Consider the following 23,434-nt stretch of genomic DNA (forward strand, 5'->3'; position numbering starts at 1 on the left):
GGCAAAGAACTCTCTGAGGATCTGAAAAAAAAGAATTGTTGCTCTACATAAAGATGGCCTAGGAATCTATAAGAAGATTGCCAAGACCCTAAAAAACTGAGCTGCAGCACAGTGGCCAAGACCATACAGCGGTTTAACAGGACAGGTTCCACTCAGAACAGGCCTAACCATGGTCAACCAAAGCAGTTGAGTGCACATGCTCAGCATCATATCCAGAGGTTGTCTTTGGAAAATAGATGTATGAGTGCCGCCAGCATTGCTGCAGAGGTTGAAAGGGGGGGAAGGGGCGGCAGCCTGTCAGTGCTCAAACCATACGCCGCACACTGCATCAAATTGATCAGCATTGTTGCCGTCCCCGCCGGAAGAAGACAGTGATAATTGCTAGCGGCTATAGCAGCTGATAGCGATAATTGCAAGCGAATCCAGCAGGCTGGTTGTACCCAAGCTGATCGATCGATGGACTTGGTACATCCAGCATACCTATTAACGATTTGAACCGCGTATGGCCGGCCTAAGACCTTTCTAATACCAGCTTTTTTTCTTTAATTTTGGACCAGCTTGGACCATAGAGGACAAGACTTTTTGTCTCATCTTGTGCTAGGACTGCACTGAGCAAGGTTCCCTAACGCAGTCAGCCCTTAGAGTAGTCCAGAACATGACATGAAGGTAAATCCTCTAATAGGATCTCTAACCTGGGAATTGCCCTGATAGATAGCCTCTTCTTTCCTGTTCCAGTAAGGGAAGTGACTGGGAATCTCCCCCACTCAAAAACAAAGAAAAACATTTTGGCTTGAAATACCCTAAATTAACTTAAAGCGGAGTTCCGGCCTCCATCCACTTGCTGTAATGTAGCTGAAAAAGAATTGGATAATTTCAACTGTTTTTTAATTTACTTACCTTGTTATTAAAGAAAACATACTTACCTTCCTTCCTCTTCCTCCTTCTGAGGACGCGCGACCCTCACCGTCTCTTCCTGCTTGCATTGACTCCTGGGAGCCGAACGTCATCGCTCCCAGGAGTCAATGCGCCTGCACCGGCCCTGCTCGTCACTTCCGATGCAGGCACGTTATTTCCTGCTGAACAGCTTCCGGTGCAGGGCATTCTGGGACTCAGACGTCACCGAAGAGGACGCTCTGCCTTCAGCTGCCCACACCTGAGATGGCAGCGCTGGAAAATACATTTTCAAGGCAAGTATTTCTTCTAAAAGGTAAGTGAAACCGGGGACAATTCAGAGGCTAGTGTTGCTGAAATGCACTAGACCTGACTGTCCCGGGGGTATTTTTATCTAAAAAAAAATGTTTGAAGCCGAAACTGCGCTTTAAAGCGGAGTTCCGGGCACCAAAACATTTTTTTCAATGAACATACCCCCGGGACAGTCAGGGCTAGTACATTCCACAATGGTTAGCCTCTGATCTGTCCCGGTTCGCACTTACCTGCAAGAAGAAATACTCACTTATAAAATTTCTTCTACAGCGTTGCCATCTCTGTTGTGGGCAGCTGAAGCCAGCGCTTCCTCTTCTGCGTCCTCTTCCGTGTCTTCTTCTCCCAGAATGCGCCTGCACCGGCCCCTCTTGTCACTTCCGGTGCGGTGCCGCATTCCTACACAGCTTCTGGGCATGCCCAGAAGCTGTTTAGCAGGGAATGCGGCGTCGCACCGGAAGTGACGAGCGGGGCCGGTGCCGTCACATTGATTCCTGGGAGCGATGACGTTCAGCTCCCAGGAATCATTGCAAACCGGAAGTGACAGCGCAGGCCGCGGCCACAGAGGGAGGAAGTGGAAAATAGGTGAGTATTTCTTTCTACAATTACAAGGTAAGTAAAAAAAATAAATAATCCTAACTATCCCATTCCTTTTCAGGTGAAGAAGAGCAAGCGGATGGACACAAAATCGATTAGGTCGATTTTGTGCCCGGAACTCCATTTTAAATTAAATTCCTATTTGTACATTTTTCTTCTATGTACATTTTAAAAAGAATTGTGACGTTACTGCAAATTTTGTGCATGAAAAATCACATTGTGCCAATTTTATGGGCAGTATCGGTGCGACATGTTTTGTATTTCCAGTCGCAACCAACCAGATTACAATTGTTCTTTTACAAAGCAGGTTTGAACATGAAGGAAGAATCTGGTTGACTCAAACCTTTACTGGGAAGTGACAAATAAACCTGACTGGTTGCTCCTTGCCACACAGCTCTTCCTTCAGATCCTTTGATTAAGGAGACCCCATATGATCCTCATGACAACAAGGAAAGACATTCCAGGATGTCTCGGAATATAAAGGACAATCCATATATGGCTATTACAGAGACGAGCTTGCAGAGGAGATTCAACAAATGCATTATACACCAGTGAAGGAATTCAGGATTCACAGTCATATGGAGGCTTACTTAAGCGTTTCAATTTGTCACATCAGATCTGTCACTGTGAAGCTTGCTCTATGCTTTATACCAGTTTAAACAACAGCTGAAAAGGAGCCTATCCGTTTAATGTTTTATCATTTAAATACTGATGCACAAAAGGGTGAGCATAAAACAGGTCACACAGCAATAGCAGATCATCACACACAATGCACAATTAAACCTCCTACGGCTCCCTTCAGGATGATGAGAATTAGTCACTAGGAAAACTTTGTACAGAGTTTTGTCTTCTGTTTTACGGTCTACTGGATATTGGAAAGTAATAAAAAAGGAATACAGGCGGCTGTGCAGCATAAAATATGGGATAACATGTACCTAAATGTTCAAAGAGGTGGGTATCTTATTAATGAATTAATTATGAATGTAATTTTAAATCCCTTAAAGTGTATGTAAACCCCACTAATTACTAACTTCTACTTTCTTCTTTGAGGTCTGTTAAATACTGTTGTATGCATTTTCTAAAATCTGTTGATGTGAAAAAAAACAGCAAAAAAATGCCAGAAGTTAAGTGCTCTCCACTCCGCTCTGCACTTTACTGTGTTAACAGCCCTGCTCTGTTTACTTTGGTGAACTGCAAACCACCTCCCCTTATGTTGTAGAGATGAAGAGAGAGGGAGGATTTTGTAGTCTGAACACACTTCCTGTCCTAGCGTGACATGGTGCTTTTCCAAAGATATAGTACAATGAGTGTGCATTGTCGACCTAGGCCAAGAAGTTTGTTACCGAAAGGATCACCAGGTGAAAATAAAGGAAAAAATTCTGAAGAAGGAATACGCAGTCACCACATCTAAGGACTTGTAAACTGGAAAATATCACATCTTTTTTGCCAAAAAACAAAAACATTATACTCACCTAGGTGGCATCAGATCGATGTTGCATCTGTCCCCTGCTGGCTTTGCAATGAGAGCTGAGTGATCAAACACTGCTGATCACTCAGTTTTCCCCTTTCCACTCTGAGGAGAGAGCTAGGACTGTCAGTCACTGGCTCTGTGCTCTGCCCCTCCAGCACTCACTGGGCTGCGGAGGAGGCGGGAGGGGCTGTCTCAGACTCTGGCATTTCGCTGAGATGAGCCAGATGCCGGTCCAGGCTTCTGGGTAAATCCTGACCATATTGTCGGAATCTTTTCAGAGCCTGGACCAGCTCTCTGATGTCAGCCGACAATGGCCTTTAGCCCGCTGATGGCTGAAAACGGGTCACAGGAGTGCAGAATGAACTACACTTCTGTGATCCATAGAAGAGGTATAGCCCAAAAAGTAAAGCTTGAAAGTGGATCTTGATCTTCCTTGGGAGATGAGCGGCATTAATGTCAGGAGCGCTGGCGAGGGACCCGAGAAGTGGAGGATCTGGGCTGCTCTGTGCAAAATCACTGCACAGGGCAGGTAAGTATAACATGTTTGTTAAGTTTAACCAAATAAAAAAAAACAAACAAAAAAAACCCGAGACTTTAGTATTACTTCTAAAGTCTAAAATATGGCTGTTAGTGTCCATTCACACTAATACAACTTGTCAGACGACGTGGTCCATTGTGTAGTACAGGAACGGTTCTAATAGGAGCGACACAAGTCGCTCCGACTTAGAAAAAGGGTCCTGTACTACTTCGGGGCGACCTGGAGCGACTTGCATAGACATTAATTTTAAGAAGTTTGTGCAAGTCGTGCCGAATTCGCACTGCACGCGACTTCACAGGTCGCCCCCGAAGTCGTGCCGCTTCAGTGTGAATGCGGTCTTACTGTTCAACAAGAGTGATGTGTACTTATTGTAACGACTCAATTTTCAACAATTTACTGTGGGTAAAAAACAAAACATGAATTATGATCTGTCGTAGCAATGCTACAGCACTTTGCACGTTCCTCTTTGGAAAAAAAATAAAAAATCCAACTAAATGCATGAAAAGCATTCGTTTAAAAAAATAATCAAGTAATATTTTAAATCTACTCAGTAAAGGAAAGATCCTGAAACTGGTTTGAACCTCCGGTAATCTCCTTTGAAGCCCCAAGAGAAAGGGAGAGCCAGTGCTAGCAGCCAGTCAGGCTCTGCTGCTGCTAATGAACGTATGGACAGGAGAAATGAGCAAATTAAGGCGTGTTGTTCCTCCATTGTTCAAACAGTAAGGGCCCATTTAGACGAGCAGCTGCCTCTCGCCTATCCTTGTCAGTAGAGAAACCTCCATGCACATTCTGTGCACCAACAGCCGCGGCCAGCAGTGGCACAGCCTGACCTGTACTCTGTGCAAATCAATGAGTGGCACTGCAATGTTTGCATGAAACACACCTCTTAGTGGTTACAGGAGATGAGAGGCTCAGGACGCAGACCATTTGTGTCCAGGGTGGGTGATCCTGGATGTAGCCAATTGTCCAGTTTGTATGTGGCCATAGCAGAGTAGTGCTGCGTCCAGATGCAGAGTTTGCCAGTTTTGAATGGGCTCCAAGTTGGTGCTGTGTCCTTTAAGGTTTTCCGGCTGTGCCTTTATCACAAAACTGACTGCACAGAATTACAAATCCTTTGGTAAGTTTACCAATGCCCACATAGAACTGTATTTAGCTGCTTTCTAGTGTTCAGCTTTAAATAAAGGCAAAAATCAAAGATGGTTTCACAATGTGAGCAGTTCACGTATTCACACGACACTGACAAGTAAGCAGTGAGATAGAAGTCACAGGTTCCGATTATCATACACACACTAAATCCAGCCATGGTAACAAACCTATTTTTAGAGCCGGCTTCAAGTTCCTGCATAGTATGCATATCCACATAGACATAGTACTTTACTGCTCTGTCACCTGGCAGCTCTGTAATCTCATATTATTATTATTAGCTGCATGTCAGAGGGTCCTGGAGTCCATCTAACTTACCCGAATCTGTAAACCCCAATAAATGAAACTGAGTCGCTCACATTGGCTCATCAGTAGCATTGTCTCCTGATCAATCTGGGCACATTCAGAAGGTCCACAGGGTGAATGCAAGTGAGGATAAGGGAAATCTTCCTTTGCACAGTTTCACATACACAGGTGTGAGCAGGAGGGTATGACCATGACACATCCTCTATAGCAGCGATGACAAACCTTGGCAACCCAGATGTTTTGGAACTACATTTCCCATGATGCTCATGCACTCTGCGGTGTAGTTGAGCATCATGGGAAATGAAGTTCTAAAACATCTGGGGTGCCAAGGTTTGCCATCACTGCTCTATAGAAATCAATAGTGAATCACTGATAAAATCACTATTAAAGTATATGCAAACTCAATCGCTAAAATCATATAAGCTTTATAGGGTGATGTGATTTCAAAAGCCATTTCCAATATATTTAAATCTGCAGCTTTCATTGAACTCATAACTGGCGATCCTGCCATGAAGGTCTTTTATTAACCACTTAAGCCCCGGAAGATTTTACCCCCATTCCGACCAGGGGGTATTTTGCGATTCGGCACTGCGTGACTTTAACAGACAATTGAGCGGTCGTGCGACGCTGTACCTAAACGAATTGGGCGTCCTTTTTTTCCCACAAACAGAGCTTTCTTTTGGTGGTATTTGGTCACCTGTGCGATTTTTTGATCACGCGCTATAAACAAAAAAAGAGCGTCAATTTTGCAAAAATAACAATATTTTTCACATTTTTTTATATGAAATTCCCCCCAAAAAAAATGTAAAAATCAAAATTTTTTAACATTTTCAGCCAATTTGTTTTATGCTACCTATGTTTGGTAAAAAAAAATCGCAAAAAGCGTATTTTGATTGGTTTGCGCAAAAGTTATCGCGTTTACTAACAAAGGGAAAGATTTTTGTCATTTTTGTTGTTTTTTTTTTTAACGCGTAATGGCGGCGATCTGCTATTTTTTTTGCGGTACTGCGACATTGCGGCGGACAGATCGGACCCTTGACTGACATTTTTGACACTTTTGGGGTTACCAGTGACATTTCTACAGTAATCAGTGCTATATATATGCACTGTTACTGTAAAAATACACTGGTAGTGAAGGGGTTAACTTTATTTGGGAGGGAGGGGCTGTGTGTGCCCCTAGGGGCGTGCTTTCTACTGTGATTGGCTGTGGCTTCAGCTGTAAGGACACTGATCAACGGATCTACATAGTAGATCCATGTGATCAGTGTCTTTGCAGCGAGGAGAATGACAGGCAGCTTGTTTACACAAGCTGCCTGACATTCTCCCTCTCCCCCGCCGATCGCCGAGTGGCCGGCGGACATCGGGTCCGCTGGTCACGCGCGCGGGGGGTCCGTGACCACGCGGGAGCGGGGGCGCGCGCTCGCTCCCTAGACCCTCACAAGCAAGCAACGTAGCCCTACGTTAGTTTGCCTGTGAGGGGCTGACCGCCGACGTAGATAGTCGTGCGGCGGTCGGCAAGTGGTTAAAGTGGTTGTAAACCCACCTTTATAACTTTTACCTATCGGTAAGCCTTTAATAAGGCTTACCTATAGATACTATAAATATCTCCTAAACTTGCACCGGAGATATTTACATTGCATGCGCAGGAGTGACATCACGTGGCTCCTGGCCAGTAGCATAGCCGGAGTCCGCAGACCAGGAAGGAAGATGGCTGAAAATGGATGCGGCCTCCAGTAGGGACGACGAGGGCTTTGTTTGGAGGTAAGTGTCACATAATGTGCTAGTATGTGATGCATACTAGCACAGTATGCTTTTACTTTTCAGGGGAACAAAAAAAAAAAAAAAACACACTGGGTTCATTTCCTCTTTAAAGCGGAGTTCCGGCCTCAAAATCGATAAAATCTTTATCATTTTTCTTTTTTTTTGATAACTTACCTTATTATAGAAGAAAATATACTAACCTTCCTTCCACTTCCTCCCTCTGCGGCCGCGGCCCACGCCGTCACTTCCGGTTTGCAGTGCTTCATGGGAGCTGAACGTCATCGCTCCCAGGAATCAATGCGCCTGCACCAGCCCCGCTCGTCACTTCCGATGCAGGCATGGCATTCACTGCTAAACAGCTTCTGGGCATGCCCAGAAGCTGTGCAGGGATGCCGCACCTGCACCGGAAGTGACGAGCTGCAGCTTCAGCTGCCCACACCTGAGATGGCAGCGCTGGAGAAATTTTCAAGGTAAGTATTTCTTCTTACAGGTAAGTGCGACCCAGGACAGTTCAGAGGCTATCCATTATGGAATGTACTAGTCCTGACTGTCCCGGGGGTATTTTTAGCTCAAATTGACCCCCGAGGCCAGAACTCCGCTTTAAGCGCATACTTTTGGTGATAACACTGTTTCTCGCTCTCAATTCTGCTCTTGTGTTATCACTCTGGGCTTCCAATCGGGAATACCATTGGCTGTTTCAGCAAACTTTACACCAGAATAGTACACTATTGTCACTCTCAGGAAACCCACCCTAAGAAATGTCATGCAGCCATTGCTGGAGTGCATGCACCTAGGCAAGAAGGGACAGCAAAGATGCCGCAGTCGAACTGAAGCACTGATATGCAACAAAAAAATATTTTAATAAAGGTGTCAGTTGCTTATTATACACTGTGGGACATTTATTAAAGCAGTAGTCTATCAATGAATGTGTGATTTGTATGCAAAATCTTGCCATGAATCTTTGGGTATATTTTGTGACCAAAGCGACAGTTTTAGTTTTTCATCTAAGTCCAGTCAATTTCTAGTGAAATGCGACCTAAGAACTATCACAAAAATTAGAAGTGCTAAAGCGGAGTTCCACCCAAAAGTGGAACTTCCGCTTTAGGGAGTCCTGACCCCCCGACATGCCACATTTGGCATGTCATTTTTTGGGGGGGGGAGCGGGTACCTAGTTTTGACAGGTACCCGCTCCCACTTCTGCTCGGAGCGCCGCGGCGCCCTGAGCGGAAGTTCTCCTCTCCCCCTCCCTCCCTGCAATCTTCTGGGACACGTCAGAGGTCCCAGAAGATTGCCGGCCAATCACGGCGCGCAGCGCGACTCGCGCATGCGCAGTGGGTACCCGGCTGTGAAGCCGCAAACTGTAACAGCCGGGTGCCCACAGCAGTGATGCCGGCGCCGAGGGAGAGGATCGAGGCTTCCGGCGGCCGCATCGCTGGACCGTTGGACAGGTGAGTAAATGGCTGGAACTCCGCTTAAGGAGCACTTCCTAAATACTGAAAATTATAGGACAGATTTAATATTATTACAAACAGTGTTTTAGCAAATTAAAGGCCATGCAGTTACATCCACTTTAAAGTGGTTTTAAAGTCCAAGAGTGTTTTTATTCTTTTTACCTTAATGCATTCACTGCAATAAAGTAAAAAACACCCTACCCCTGCTGTCGGTCAAATCCTGTGAGGAGGGAGCTGGGGTGTGGCTGGGCTTTGTGTGTCTATGGATGCACGCAGTCCAGATCGGGAGCATGCCTGCACGCATGTCCCCCATAGCACACAGCTTGCTATGGGGGCACACGCAGGAAAGTGGGGGCAGAGAGTGCCAACGGGGGACTCCAGAAGAGAAGGTGAGGGATTGCTCTGTGCAACACTAATGCAACGAGCAGGTAAGTATAACACCTTTTTTATTTTTATTTTAAAAAAAAAAGAGGCTTTACATCCACTTTAATATCTACTTTTCACAGTTTCTGTTTCAAGATGGTTAAAGGACAGCTTAAGACCAACAACCATAACTTTTGTTGTATTATATATGCATGTTAATTGCAAACGTTACTGAGACCTGGATTTGATTTTGAAAAATTGAAAACTGAGATGTGCAGCAAATGTGATTTATAATGACACCAAATGATCTGATGTGTATTTGACAGCCAATGAGTTTCAAACTGATATTCCCCACCTAATATACAGTATATATTAGATTAAATACCGTAGATATACTCTGTTCTCACTCTTACTCTGGTCTCTTAGTACTTGCATTTTTTTGTGCAGTTTAATGCACCTGAGGCTGTATATGTGTGAAAATTCAATATGACAGTTTTGGAAAATGTTTGCACAATTTATAAATACATTTATTGGCACTTTGTGGCTTCTATCTCAACTCTCCAATGCCTAGCTCAGTGTTTCTCAACTCCCATCCTCAGGGCACACTAACAGGCCAGGTTTGCAAAAAAACCGAAATACATCACAGTTGATATCATTTGCTGCTCAGTGATTGCAGTATTCTCGTTTGCATCTCCCCAAGGTAATACCTAAAGCAGAGTTCCAGCCTAAAATACCTTTTTTAACCACTCGCCGACCGCCGCAAGACCATTTACTGCGCTCGCCCATGAGCCTCTAGGGGGCGAGTGCACGCCGCCGGAGGCGCGCTCTCACCCCCGCTCGGTCACTAACATCCCCGCGCGAGTGACCGGCGGCTCCGATGTCTGCCGGCCACTCGCGATCTCCCGTTGGAGAGGGAGAAAGGCAGGCGGCTAATGTAAACAAAGGCGCCTGTCATTCTCCCTGGTGTAACTGCAGAGACTATACGATCCTGTTATGTAGGATCGTATGTCTCTGTGGTTACATCACAAGCCACACCCCCCCCCCATAGTTAGAATCACGCCCCTAGGGATACATTTAACCCACTGATCACCAATAAAGTTAACCCCTTCCCTGCCAGTGTCATTTTTACAGTAACAGTGCATATTTATAGCACTGATTACTGTAGTAATGTAACTGGTACCCCCAAAAGTGTCAAAAATGCCAGTCAAGTGTCCGCCGCAATGTCGCAGTCCCACAAAATATCTCAGATCGCCGCCATTACTAGTTAAAAAAAAAAACAATAAAAATGTCATAAATCTTTCCCGTAGTTAGTAAACGCAATAACTTTTGTGCAAACCAATCAAAATACGCTTATTGTGATTTTTTTCACCAAAAATATGTAGCAGAAAACAAATTGGCCTAAAATGTTAAAAAATTTAGATTTTTACATTTTTTTGGTGGAATTTCATATAAAAAAAATAGGGAAAATATTGTTATTTTTTCAAAATTGTCGCTCTTTTTTTTTTTGTTTATAGCGTAAAAAGTAAAAATCGCACAGGTGATCAAATACCACCAAAAGAAAGCTCTGTTTGTGGGAAAAAAAGGACATCAATTTCATTTGGGTACAGCGTCGCACGACTGCGCAACTGTCTGTTAAAGTCACGCAGTGCCGAATCGCAAAATAGGCCCTGGTCTTTGAGCAGCCAAATCCTCCGGGGCTTAAGTGGTTAACTAAAAATACCCCTATAATACTAATCCATCGCCCCTTACAGAACTGCTATTCTCATACTTACAAGGTGTATAGTAGTGGATTTTAGTCAAAATCTTACTTTAAAAAACGCTGTCTGAGCGCGGCCATCTTGGATGTGGGCATCTGAAGCTGCAGTGAAATCTACTGTGTCCTTCTTCCTGATTCCAGGGAGTGTTCTGGGAGTTCTTCCTGATTCCAGCCTCCTGGGAGTGATGACAAACAGCTCCCAGGATGCAATGCAAAGGCGGAAGTGATGTCGGTGGCCGCGGTCACAGAGGGGGGAGAAGGAGGAAGTACAATCAAAAATACCCTGAAAATAAGGTAAGGGACCCCCAAAAAAAATTGAAAATGCCCAATTGTTGATCAGCATAGCGAGCACTCCAGGAATCACTAAATCACAGACACACTGGCCTAGCTAATGCAACAAATATAGCCATCTTTAGAGTTTAGGGTTCTTTAAAAAAAGTTGCATTTACTTTGTCTGGTAAGGGTCACTGCACTGTTCCTCTTTGCAATGAAGAACAGTAAACAGAACCTTTGTTTAGAAAGTTTGGAGACCCCTGGATTAGAAGCTCTATTAGGTCTCTTTGTCTTCATAACGATCACTGAGTGGCAGATCAAAAAATGTACCATACCTTAGTAGGACCGTATGCTTCATTTGTGAGGTTATGGCAAATAAAGCTACTGAACCACTGTTCAGAGATTTTCCAGAATGCAGAAAGATATGTATTTATAACCAGCAATGAGTGCATGGCCAGTCACTAACATCTACAACATAGGTATCAATGACTAGATGGCATTTTGATCAGGGCTGACCACAGTGAAATATTGAAAGCCAGTTTCTGATTGATTACTGAGGATTTCTTTAATCAGTGATAAAATAGTCACCGTGACACAAGTCGCTCCGACTTAGAAAAAGGTTCCTGTACTACTTCGGGCGACCTGGAGCGACTTGCATAGACATTCATTTTATAAAGTCCGTGCAAGTCGCGCTGCTCGCGACTTCACAGGTCGCCCCCAAAGTCGTGCCGCTGCAGTGTGAATGCGGTGTTAAGGTCAACACAGAGGACAAGGGGGCACTCTTTACACCTAGGAGGAAAACAGATTTCGTCTCCAAATACGGAAAGGTTTCTTCACCGTAAGAGCTGTGAAAATGTGGAATAGACTCCCTCCAGAGGTGGTTCTGGCTAGCTCACTAGATTGCTTTAAAAAAGGCCTGGATTCTTTCCTGGGTGTACATAATATAAATGGGTACTAATATTTATAGGTAAAGTTAATCCAGGGAATATCCAATTGCCTCTCGGGGGATTGGGAAGGATTTTTTCCCCCGCTGTAGCAAATTGGATCATGCTTTACTGGGGTTTTTTCGCCTTCCTCTGGATCAACTGCGGATATAGGATTGTGTGGGATTGTATGGTTGGGTTTTCTTTACTGTTTTTTTTTTTTTATTGGTTGAGCCAGATGGACTTGTGTCTTTTTTCAACCTGACTAACTATGTAACTATGTAACTGAATACATAAATCATAAAACTGCTGGATTTTATTAGAGTTCCGAGCACAGTCTAAATCTACCCAACATAAACCAGGACCTGCTGTGGGGATGCACAATGCCCTAAAAGGTCTTACTGTACTCTTTTCTAAATCACAGAATAGATCTGCATTCCAACCGTTTGTAGAAATACTACAGGAAAATTATCAAAGTGGAACTACTGTATACCTAATATTACACTACAGCCTTAGCCTGTTCTCTTTCAGCCCCTATCTTGTGATTCATCAAATACTTTGACCTAACAAACGTGGGGCTTGCTGAGATCTGTACTGATCATAGAGATCTCTGTAAAGAGCTACTCATTTAATAAAACTTTCTAGCATCCCTAATGGCAGGGTCATGTAGATCTTTAAATTACCTCTTTAAAAATACCTCTATTTAGGAAAGTTGTGCTGTGGATAAAAAGGAGGCAGACAGATTTTTGATGTTAGTTGCCCAGATTGGGGGCATTCAATATGTATGCTTTAAACGCTCTAAAGTTGGCTCATGGGTGTGTCCTTTATTATCCAAGCCCTATAGTCAAGATACCAGGGCTGAAACTATTGCAATGAGAGGTGTAGAGGGGCATGGCACAGCACTGACCTCACAGCAGGAAGTAGCGTATTTAGAGCCCCCGTCTTGGGAAATCCCTAAAAGCAAAGCAATCTAAACAAAGGCATGTGTAGGCTTGTGCCTGAACCTGATTTTTATGCCAAAGATCAGTTTATTTAATGTTCAGTGAGAACAGTTTCGCTTTAAATAAAATTTAATAGAAACTGGTTTTAGTTTGTGAAGATGTAAGGGGTTAATTATGACAAAATTAGTTGATCTCCTTCCAAAAGCCCAAAAATAATCCATTATCTGTACCAGACCTGCTTTTCGATTACACAGGATCCATACTTGTCCATGCCCATCCCCTCTATTGCATCATCATGAATGAGGACAAGGACAGGATTCAAAGCAGAAGTTTTCACAGAGAAAAAGTCTTTGTTTTTGCAGTTAAGTGTCAAATCATGCTTAGTAAGCTCCTTTAGTGGTAAATTAAAGAGGATTTCAGCCTCAGCTCCCCCATTTTTTTTTATTTTTTTTTTAATATACCTCCACTTACCGTGAGGCAATGGGGTTGATTTGCTAAAACTGGGGAGTGCAAAATCAGGTGCAGTTCCGCATAGAAACCAATCAGCTTCCAGGTTAAGCTTAATTGAACAAACTGAAGTTACAAGCTGATTGGCTGCTATGCACAGCCGCACCAGATTTTGCAGTCTCCAGTTTCAGTAAATCAACCTCAATGTCTGCACAATTCAGCCACTCACCCAGCCACCAGATACAGCGTTGTGCTGTTGACATCATTCTGTCAACAGACACTGCTAGGTCCTGCGCCACCATCTTACTTCTGATATCAAGAGGCCCACCAGCTCGTCCGGGTTCAGGCAAATGTGCAAGAAGGGGGGGCACGATTTGTAAAAAAAAAAAAAAAAAGAAAGAAAAAAGGAAAACACTGCCCTATTGCTATAGAGGAGGGGTTGAGAGGAGGGAAGTAAACACAGAGGGTGAAGATTTGCATTAATGTCATTGTAAAGTCTCGTTTTTTTTTAAATAACAAACATTTTATACCTTCCTCCTCTGTGTAGTGGTTTTGTACAGAGCAGCCGAGATCCTCCTTTTCTTGGGTCCATCCTTCCTGCTCCTGGCACCTCCCTCCTATCCAGTGCCCCCATGGCATGTAGCTTGCTATGGGGGCACCCGAGCCGAGCTGTAGCTCTGTGTGTAAATTCGGCCCCACCCCCTCTCTCTCCCGATTGGCTCACTGACTTTGATTGAAAGCCAATGGCGCCGCTGTTCTATCTTAGCCAATCGGGAGGGAGAGTCCCGAACGGCCGAGGGACTCATGGATATTGCTGGACAGAGAGGGGGCACAGGTAAGTATTAGGAGGGCTGAGGGGTGGCTGCTACACACAGAAGGATTTTTTTTTCCTGATGCCTTTACAACTCCTTTAAGGCCTATGTTTAGAAAAAAAAAAAAAATAAATGTGATGTGTTCCTTCCGCTGCTGGCTCCTGCTTTAGTTGGAATCTTTCTCCTTTAATCTCCCCCCTACCCCCACCACGGAGGACCTGTGATAGGCCCTCATTAAGGGTGCCTACTATGCCCACCCTTTCCTTCCCCATCATCCATTCATAGGGGGGGGGGCATAGTTGGGGACTCTTTAAGTGCCTGTCACAGCTCCTTCAACACAATTAACTACATTGTCTTATTTATCTCAGTCTTTTGGCTCGATCCACGTAGTCTTGGGCCTGCACCTGATTTTTTGCCAAAGGTCAATTTATTCAATGTTCACTGAGAACAGCTACACTATGCAGCCTTGCAGCATTTGGCTGGATCCAAGTCCTCATATTTTGTTTTTGTAAACTTAGTAAGCTTACCCATTTATGCATTTAGCTAAATGGAAAAAAAATTAAGATATTAGCAAATGGATGTGCTGCCAAATTCAAGTATTTTAAAGGCTTGCTTGCAGCATTTTTTCTTTTCATAAATTACTTTTTATTCATTTGAATTGTGCTTTTAAACATGTTAGCAAATTTGACTTTGGTAGTCAATTTCCTAGCAGAGTCCCCTCCCTCCTTGCACGCCATAGCCTTCTCCTCTTCAGTGAGTGTAAATTACTTTCTTTGCTGGCCCAGCTAATCTTTCCTTCTCTTCACCTCCCGACATACCCTTTTATGTAGCTGCTGGGACAGGAACGAAGAGGAATGCTATAAAGTGTCACTTGAGTAACAGTTCCGAGTCTGTTTGAGTTGCTGACATCATATCCAAGATGGGGGCATGCAACAGCAGTCAAAGTGCTTTTGGATTTCTACACAAATGAATGCTTTTACAGGTACATAATGTGCATAAAATATGTTAAATGCAATTACAGTTTTATGGGAAGATTGTTGAAATGAATGGTAAGGCTACAGGACTAAAGTAAAGAGAGAGAAATAAAAAGCACAAATATTACCACAGTCTACCCACCTGGAGGCTGCTATCTCAACTTTTGTCCTTGCTACAGCCGCTGCTCTTTGAGCTCCTTCAATGGCCCGATCTACTTTTTCTTTTGTTTTGGTGTTCTTTATCGGGATAAGCTGTTTTCTTATTCCACGCACTAAAACATTGTTTTTATACTTTCCCTCTTCCTTTGTGCCATCAGGGAATATGGTACATCCATATCCATGCCTCCTGTTATTCAGCCATTCGCCCTCATACTTCATTCCATTTGAGCGCTCACTTACTCCAAATCCAGTGCGTTTGTCATTCTTCCATTCCCCCATGTAGGTTTCTGTGGTGGTGGCATCTACATGATCTTCTATGGGACAGTAATCAGAGTCTACATCTCCAAAGCTAATTGTAGAATTTGCATCACTGGAGCTTATTCTACTCATAGCTGCATCGCTTCTGACAGAGCTACGCTTGCTAGATATAGAGATCTTGGACTCAGACTTTCGTAGCTTTATGCTACCCAACAGTGATCCTCTTCGGAACAAACCTTTCTTTTTGCTGGTCATGAGCTCGGAGTCACTGTGAAAATTCAACACAAATCCTCCGCGAGTCCCTGCAGGACTATCCGCTCCAATGTCATGGAGCACTGTGCCATTACTCTGTTCACTGCGTAGTGAAGACAGAGAGGTGCGAAGAGGTGAACGGATCACTGTAGCCATGCCATAGGGAACACTCTGCCGGACACCATATCCATGTCTCATACCTCCCATCCACTGCCCTTGGTAGGTACCTACAAAGTAAAGAATATCAAGGTCAACAGAATGTCAAAAGGAAAAAAATGCAAAAACTAAATTTCATAAATTATTGTAGAATTGTTGCAAACATTGTAAAATAATTCAAAAACACTTTGCTCTTGTGTTGTATATGTCATCCTAAGTGTGATACTTCCTTGGGTAGTCCAATCATTTCTAAATACTGCATACTAAACTGGCCATAAGTCCAAAGAAGACTCAGACAAGAAGCTCTTCTTTTAGCACACAGTTTTTGTGATGCTTTGCTTTCAACAGTTTACATACACTGACTTCACAAATGAGGGCACCTGGTGTGAATCATTCAGTTTTTTTAATTTCTTCACTAATATTCTGGAACAGCAAATGTATGGTTCAGCATTGGAAACTTAGCACCCGTGTGGCAAATATTTTAACACAGTTAGGTTAAGGTTAGGAGATGGATGGGACTGTAGACCACATTCTCCCATCCTAAATAGGCCTGATACCATAATTAAGATAAATAAAACAAGGCATGCAGTATTTTGGCAAAAAAAGGCAGCGGCACACTTTATTGGTTTTATCCATATTCAAAACTCAAACAAACATTTGAAAGTGATTCAAAATAATCTCATTATAAATAACCATATGAAATGTAATTGCTCAGTTGTTAGAACTCGAGCAACAGCAATTTGAATATAACAAATAAAAATACAATGTCCCCCCTAGAATGCTAGGGTGACCCTACCACCCAAAGGTGCTCGCGACAAAAGGGGAGGGGGGCGGGGAACTTCTTCTTTACTCTTCAGCTGCAAAAGGAAGTACTCTAGACCATCGCAGGCTTTTATAGACTTACCCCTGAGATCCAGAAACTTCCCCTTTCCCATTGGCTATTCCTTGCCCCAGCACTAGTGGGCAATTTAACCACATAATTACCCAAATCCCCTGAGACTAATGCTGCTAAAACTCCAGATACTAGCATGGGTGGTCACAATCCCATGAAAGTGGGTGTTTACTGCTCCCCCTTTTTTATTAGATTAGTTATATTTTAGCCTAAAGTAACTGTCAGGGGGGAAAAAAAAAACATCAACCCAAAATATAGGAGACTTCATACATACTTGGTTTGGTACCTTTTTTCGCTCTGCTGCAGAGCTACACTGCCTCCAAAGGCCTTCATTTCCTAAATACTTAATAGTCTGCCAGTTGCCTGTGTCCCCAACCTTGTTCTATGGTTCCTACAGGGCACAGCACTGATGTAGAGGTAAGCATCAGGAACCATGGAGCATGGTGGGGAAGCAGGCATCAAACACACCAGGAGGTGCAAACAGATACAACAGACTGTAGCACTAACGAACTGATGAATAAATGCAGAGGGTTTCAAAAACAGTCAATAGTAAAAATCAATCATAAAGACCATGAAACAGTCAAAGGGAAGATGAAGGCACATAGGATGGGATAATGACAGTGTTCGTATCATCAGTCACACATCGGACACAGCTTCCCCAAAGCAATCTTGGGAATAACCATTCTCTGAACAGAGACGACAAAAGACCGCGCACATATTGGTGTGATCATTACAATTCACTTTATTGGGAATAAAAAAAGCACAAGGTTCAACAGGAATACAGACAACACATTTCAGGGCAAATTAGCCCCTTACTTAAGCCTGGAAGCTTGAGAAATTGGCTATTTTGCTTAGAAAAGCATGGGAGGCTTAAAAAATTGGCTATTTTACCCATAAATGCATTGCCTGTATTCCTGTTGATCTTTGTCCTAGGTCTTTGCGCACATGCTTCGGTCAGCGCTCTGTACTCATTGCATTGCCGCCTGCTTGTCATTTTCGGGTCCCAGCTGGGTTTACATTATAAAGCTGTGAGTGCATCTTGATTCTCCTCTTCACCTACCCTGGTGGCGCACAAAAAACGGTACATCCCTTAGTAAAATCAGCACACATTACACGTAGTAAACGTTGTTACCCACATATTTAACTCTTTGATTGCCCCAGATGTTAACCCCTTCTCAGCCAGTGTCATTTGTACAGGGTCAGTGTATATTGTTAGCAATGATCCCTGTATTAGTGTCACTGGAGATGTCAGTGGCAGTTTTTCAGTTCCCACAAACTGTCAGTGTCAGATTGCCCGCTGTCCCGCTATAAGTCGCTGATCGCCGCCATTACTAGCATACGCTTATTGGGATTTTTTTTACCAAAGACATGTAGCAGAATACATTTTGGCCTAAATGTATGAAGAAATTCGATTTTTCATTTTCTTTTTACTGGTTATGTTTTATAGCAGAAAGTAAAAAATAACTGAATTTTTGTCTTATCGTAAAATCCTTTTCTCTGAGGTTCACTGACGGACACAGCTCCATGTCTTCTTAGACCCTTGGGCTTATGCTGCTTTCTCTTCAGGGGTAGGACTAAGCGGATAAAATTTTGGCTACGCCCCTTAGGCAGTCACAGGGGGTCTACCATCACTTCCTGCTATATAGGACTTCAGTTTGTAACAAGCAGCGTCAGAAGAATACATAACTCAACCCAACAGAGGGACAGGTGCTGTGTCCGTCAGTGAACCTCAGAGAAAAGGATTTTACGGTAAGACAAAAATCCAGTTTTCTCTTTCGTTCACTGACAGACACAGCTTCATATCCTTTTAGACCCTTGGGATGTCCCAAAGCAGTATCAACATGAGGGGTGGGAAAAACACAGCAATACGTATAATCCCCAACACGGCTAAACATAGACAACCAGGTAAAACAGGAGCTCAACCAGGAACAACTGGAGCTCACCACCAGGAAAAAAATACACCCTCAAGAGGCAGGAGCCTCTACAACCGCAGCCTGCCAAACTGTGCGGCCAAAAGCAGCATTCAAAGATGCAAGTACATCCACCTTAGCTGCCTTGCACATCTGAACCACTGACGCCTGATGACGGAAGGCCCAGGAAGCACTAAGCGCCCTCATAGAATGCGCCTTGACAGGGAAAGGAGGAACCTGACCCTTAATAGAATAGGCCTGCATCACCATCTGCCTGATCCATCTGGAAATGGTCGCAGCAGATGCGGCCTACGCCTTATGAGATCCATCCATAAGAAGAAACAAAGAATCGGATTTCTGAATCGACTCAGTCGCCACCAGGTACTGTAGTTCACACAGGAACAGATTATTATTTTCTGTTCCTGTGTGAACTACAAAGAGAAAATAAAAAATTCAATTTAAAAAGGAAAAAATGCCAGGACCACAAATCCCAGCAGGGAGCCAGGTTCTTACTCCTGACTAGGCAGAAAAAACTGAAGTCCTATAGCAGGAAGTGATGTTCTACCCCCTGGGGCTGCCTCAGGGGCGTAGCCAAAATTGTTTCTAACTAGTCCTACTCCTGAAGAGAGAGCAGCATGAGCCCCAAGGGTCTAAGAAGACACTGAGCTGTGTACGTCAGTGAACGAAAGAGAAATTGGGTTTTTCTTTTTCAAACTTTATGCTTTTTTTAATTTATAGCGCAAAAAATAAACACCCCAATGGTCATCAAATACCAACAAACAAAAGCTCTATTTTAAGAAAAAAAATATATAAAGTTTTGTTTGTGTACAGCACTGCATGATTAAATTAGTGCAGTGCTCAATAGCAAAAAATGGCCTGGTCATGAAGGGGATAAAACCTTCTGGAGCTTAAAGCGGAGTTCTGGCCTTAAATACCTTTTTTAACTAAAAACACCCCTATAATACTAATCCATTGCCCTTTACAGAACCGCTATTCTCATACTTACAAGGTGTACAGTATTGGATTTTAGTTAAAATCTTACTTTTAAAAACGCTGTCTGGGCACGGCCATCTTGGATGTGGGCATCTGAAGCCGCAGTGTAATCTGCTATGTCCTTCTTCCTGATTCCAGGGAGTGTTCTGGGAGTATTTCTTGATTCCAGCCTCCTGGGAGTGATGACAAACAGCTCCCAGGATGCAATGCAAAGGCGGAAGTGATGTTAGTGGCAGTGGCCACAGAGGGGGAAGTAGGAGGAAGTAGAATCAAAAATGCCCTGAAAATAAGGAAAGGGACCCCCGAAAAAAATTTAAAATGTCCAATTGTTGATAAGCACAGCGAGCACTCAAGGAATCACTAAAGTTGCAAAATAGGCCGGAACTCCACTTTAAGTGGTTAAAATAAAACAAACTTTGCAAAGCATGTGTTTCATAGAATTCATAGTCCGTACTTCCATTTATTACTTTATATCTTTGGTAATTCCCATCAAGTGCAGAACGCACATTTTTTTAGTCTTTTCCAGTAATGAAGCTGATAGTTTTTATCCAGGTGTCCTGCGTAAAACCAAAGTTTGAGCATTGTTATTTATGTTTTTTCTGGTCTCTGTGGTCTCCTGACATCTAGCCATATGTGAAGTGATAAAGCTAAAGTGTAGGTTATGTAAATATTACACGCACATAATGTGCACACTTTTTCAGATGTTGAGATCCTCAGCAGAAATCTGCACTTCCCTTTACACATCCAGAAGTCCCTCACATCCTGGACAGCATGGTTCTCCACAAGCCATTTTCCTGTTTATCTGCTCATCCATCTCCATTTCTTAAAACATGTCTTATCACATGTAAGAGAAACTTCCTTTGTTCAACTCCTAGCCATTCAAGAATGACTCGCACGTGTTTCCACATCAAAACATCCGACCAACAAATCTACTCACTTCTCAAACTACTCTCCTCAGCATTTCAGACGGTCCTGTCTTGTTTATGCACAAAACTAACACGCGACTACTCTTATGGGCCATACACACTATAAGATTTTCTGAAGACTTTTTCCTTTAGATTTACCAAAACCATATAATATGAGGTCAAACCTAAACACTTTCAATTTGTATGCAATCTGGCAGGCCCTTGCACTACATAGAAAAGGTAAATCTGAAGGAAAAAGTCTTCAGAAAATCTTATAGTGTGTATGGCCCTTTAGTGTTTACAAGAGCTATGAGCTCCAACTGTGTGGAGGAGGAAAAGAAATTCCTTTTTTATACAATTTTATCAGAGAATACAGAGATATACTGTAAATTGCACAGCCTACACTGAGATTATAAGATGTGCGTTAGTCCCTGAACACCACATGTCAGGTGTAGGTGTCCTTGTTCCTGCCTAGTGTGGGACAGAAATAGTATAAAGAACTGAATGACTCAACTCCCAGCATTCAAAGGGAGATTCGGTGCTTTCATTTTGGGGATTCCAATATTTGGCGTGTATGGCAGCTAAATGCTCACCACACAACCAAAACCATTATAGTTTTATGTTGGCCCAACCAAATGTTTGTCTCTATTACACAATTTGAGCATTTTTTTTTTTTTATTTGTTGCAATGATGTCACATCAATGCATAACGTTAACCACTTCAGCCCCGGAAGGTTTTACCCCCTTCCTGACCAGGCCCTATTTTGCTATTCGGCCAATTGCGCGGTCGTGCGATGCTATACCCAAATTAAATTTACGTCCTTTTTTCCCCACAAATAGAGCTTTCTTTTGGTGATCACCTGTGCGATTTTTATTTTTTGCGCTATAAACAAAAAAAGAGCGACAATTGTGAAAAAAAAATTCACATTCTGCTATAGGACATTCCCCCCCAAAAAAATTAAAAATCAAAATTTTTTAACATTTAAGGCCAATTAATTTTCTGCTACATATTTTTGGTAAAAAAAAATCGCAATAAGTGTATTTTGATTGGTTTGCGCAAAAGTTATCGCGTCTACTAACTACGGGAAAGATTTATGTCATTTTTATTGTTTTTTTTTCTTTTTTACTAGTAATGGCGGCGATCTGCGATTTTTTACATGACTGCGACGGACAGATCGGAACCCTGACTGACATTTTTGGGGTGACCAGTGACATTACTACAGTAATCAGTGCTAAAAATATGCACTGTTACTGTAATAATGACACTGGCAGGGAAGGGGTTAACCCTGGGGGTGATCAAAGGGGTTAATGCATGCCTATATGCTTACTGTGTGTGTGTGTGGGGGGGGGGGGTTCTGTGACAGGCACAGACAGATCGCAGTTTCAGCTGATCTGTCCCTGCCTGTCTCACAGAAGATCCGCCTGCTTTGTTTACATAAGCAGACGGGTCTTCTCTCTGTTTTCCGGACGATCACGGGAGAAAGGCGGCAATCACCGTCTCTCCTCCCATGGCCCGCCTCCCGCTGTGTCTAAACACAGTAGTACTACGTGACTAGACGCAGCCGAGCCGCTCTGCCGCAGTAATATTACTGTGGGCGGTCGGCAAGCGGTTAAAGGAGTTGTAAAGTCTCATGGTTTTTCACCTTCATGCTTTCTATGCATTAAGGTGAAAACCTTCTGTGTACCAGCTGCCCTCCAGAACCCCCCCCCTTTTTTTCTTACCTGAACCCGATTGTTCCAGCGATGAGCATGAGCCCAGCCACTGTTCTCGGGTCCTCATTGGATAGATTGATAGCAGCAGGAGCCATTGGCTCCTGCTGCTGTCAATCAAATGCAGTGACACGGGAGCTGGGGGCTGGGGGCCGAGTCCTGCTGTCTGTGTCAATGGACGCAGCAGGGGGACTTTTGAGAGCGCGCCCGCAGCACGGGAGCTGGGGGCCGAGTCCTGCTGTCTGTGTCAATGGACGCAGCAGGGGGACTTTTGAGAGCGCGCCCGCGGCTTTCCATGGGGGCACCCGATGAAAGAGGAGGAGCCAGGAGTGCCGCCGGGGCACCCCAGAAGAGGAGGATCGGGGCTGCTCTGTGCAAAACCCTTGCACAGAGCAGGTAAGTATAACTTGTTTTTTATTAAACAAAAAAATTAGACCTCGTTCACATGGACATACTACAGCGTACGCCCCTGTGAGGGCTGTGTTTACCAGCACAGAGATACACACAGCTGCTGCTCCAACTTTGACATGGGTGTGTATGCATGGCTCTGAATAAACATTGCCTGCGTTGGGGGGCTGTGCACCCACACCCATGTCAAATTGGGAGCAATGACTGTATTTGAGCACCTTCTGCATCCCAAGTGACAGGAATATGACTGCCTGCATTGGAACACCTGTGCATCCCTGTGCAGGTAAACACGGCCCCGGCTTGTTTGTTTCCCATAGTATGTCCGTGTGAATGAGGTGAGGTGGAAGAAGGAATCCCCCCCCCGAGAGTCCTGCTGTCAGAATACACTGATCAGTGGCTGCAGCCAGATGATAAAGATATTTTCCAACAAGACTGTTAGACAATCTAACAATTGATTTCTTTAGAACAGGAATGGCCACACATGGACTGACATTTGGTAGAATTTTGATCCATCCATGGCCAGTTTTATGCTCACCCGCCCTTACTCTTTGCCAGAGCCACTGCTGCAGACTCTCCTTGCAGGACTGCCTATATCCCAATTACTATGGAAAGGCTATAATAGACAGTCTCTCCATAGGAATGAAAGCAAACACAGTGGAGATTTGATAGGAGCAATGACAAGCATGTATACAACTTGGGGGGTGCTCACTTAAAGTGTTACTAAACACACCACAGTATAATCAGTCTGCAAATGCAGTAAAGCATGTTTGTTATATTCACTGTCGAAACTAAGGGGTTAATCCTGCACATTGTGTAAAAAGGCTGTGTGATCCTGT

At 43.6% G+C, this 23,434-nt stretch overlaps 1 protein-coding gene across 1 annotated transcript in view; it reads right to left on the minus strand.

Annotated features, from left to right (window-relative positions):
* JPH1 (junctophilin 1) overlaps positions 1–23,434 on the minus strand; it is a 176,203-nt gene that overhangs the window by 108,536 nt on the left and 44,233 nt on the right. The window contains exon 2 of the mRNA XM_082259762.1: positions 15,099–15,852. Coding sequence (XP_082115888.1) covers positions 15,099–15,852 — 754 coding nt within the window. The remainder of the gene's footprint in view (positions 1–15,098; positions 15,853–23,434) is intronic.

The sequence above is a fragment of the Pelophylax lessonae genome (genome assembly GCF_965119305.1).
Source record: "Pelophylax lessonae genome assembly, chromosome: 5".
Taxonomy (NCBI): Eukaryota; Metazoa; Chordata; class Amphibia; order Anura; family Ranidae; genus Pelophylax; species Pelophylax lessonae.